The 1637-nt window shown below is 54.3% G+C and overlaps 1 protein-coding gene across 1 annotated transcript in view; it reads left to right on the forward strand.

Annotated features, from left to right (window-relative positions):
• The window catches only part of MONBRDRAFT_30593 (uncharacterized protein), a gene marked incomplete at both ends in the record, with an annotated part of 4166 nt that extends 2529 nt beyond the window's left edge, over nt 1-1637 (forward strand). Inside the window, 2 exons of the mRNA XM_001751035.1 lie at nt 267-319; nt 484-1637. Coding sequence (XP_001751087.1) covers nt 267-319; nt 484-1637 — 1207 coding nt within the window. The remainder of the gene's footprint in view (nt 1-266; nt 320-483) is intronic.

The raw sequence follows: 1637 nt of genomic DNA on the forward strand, positions 1-1637 counted from the left end.
CTTCATCGCTTCATTGCTTCATTGCTTCATCGCTCTTTCGCTTCATCGCTTCATCGCTTCATCGCTTCATCGCTTCATCGCTTCATTACTTCATCGCTTCATTACTCCATCGCTCGATCGCTTTATTGCTTCATCGAGAGGACGCTGCCTAATTTGTGATTGACCGTGCTGTGATATCATCCTTGCAAGGCGACGGCACGGTCTGCCATTTCCCGAGGCTTTCCCCGCCTTTGCCCCCGCTCCCCCACTTTTGTTGTCGTTGTCAGCTTGACAGCTACCCATCGCCCTCGGGTTAGGGTTAGGGTTCGAGCCGCCCCTGGTGTGTATGTGAGCCGTGGTGGTGTCCTCGGACCAACAACATGACTTGGTGGGATGTTACTCCCCACCTCGTCAAGTGTCGCGACCTTGGTAAGTTGAATGGCTTTGTATCTGCAGCACGGGCCATTTAGCGGGCAGACCTCACCGATCGTGCCTTTGTTGTAGATGCCAAGTGTAGCGAGCTGGAGGAGAAGCAGCACGCGCTCTACGAGCCCTACAAGAATAAATCCGAGAACGTGCGCTCGAAGCTGTGGAATGAGCACGGGGTTTTGTCTGGTGTTGAACGCGTCTTGATCAACGCCAGCAGTGACATGAATGCTTGGAGCAGAATGTCCAAGGTCAAAGAGGCCCTTGCTCAAATGGACGGGTCTGAGAATCGCCTGAATTTGATTGAAGGCGAGCTGGACAAGTTTCCGTATGCTGCCTTACGAGCCGAGATGCTCGGTAAGTTGGAAGAAATGGAAACCAAACACGCGCGACAGATGGAGGAGGTGCGGGACGAGCTCACGGAACAACAAGCCGTCAACAAGGAGGTGCGGGACGAGCTCACGGAACAACAAGCCGTCAACAAGGAGGTGCGGGACGAGCTCACGGAACAACAAGCCGTCAACAAAGAGGTGCGGGACGAGCTCACGGAACAGCAAGCCGTCAACAAGCGACAAGAGGAACAGATCAAGGAGGTGCGGGACGAGCTCACGGAACAACAAGCCGTCAACAAGCGACAAGAGGAACAGATCGAGCAAATGCAAACCAAACACGAGCAACAGATGGAGGAGGTGCAGGCGGAGCTTCAAACGATCCGACAAACGCTGAAGTATCCCATCTTGAAGCGCCAAATCATCATCAAGCTCGCCACAATCGTGGGCGAGCGCTTTTGGCCGAGTGACTCTTGTTCATGGCCGTGTGACGATGACATCCACCGGCTTCGTCTGCTGTTCAAGTACATGGACTGGGCCACCGCACAGGTGGCGCAAGACGATGGCTTCCGAGGTCGTGTTCCGCAGAAGGGGTGTCCAGCAGACACAGAAGATTTCCACACCTTGTTTTACAAGTGGAAGCCGGGCCTTCAGGAGTGGGCAGTCCAAGCGTATGCTGACGTGCTCCCACGACTGGGTAATTTGGACGACTTTTTCAATGCATTGAATAGTGTGCGCAGCGATGGTAACAGGGCAGCGCATCCGACGGTGCACGAGGAGCACGCGCTTAAGGAGCTGCCGAGCCTGATCGAGTCGATGGAGCTTTGTGTGAGAGGGGAAGCCACAGCAGCGCCCGACAGTCAAAAGCTGCTTGATGTTTTGAAAGCTTTGAATTCGAATTGA

Source organism: Monosiga brevicollis, genomic scaffold (assembly GCF_000002865.3).
Source record: "Monosiga brevicollis MX1 MONBRscaffold_91 genomic scaffold, whole genome shotgun sequence".
Taxonomy (NCBI): Eukaryota; class Choanoflagellata; order Craspedida; family Salpingoecidae; genus Monosiga; species Monosiga brevicollis.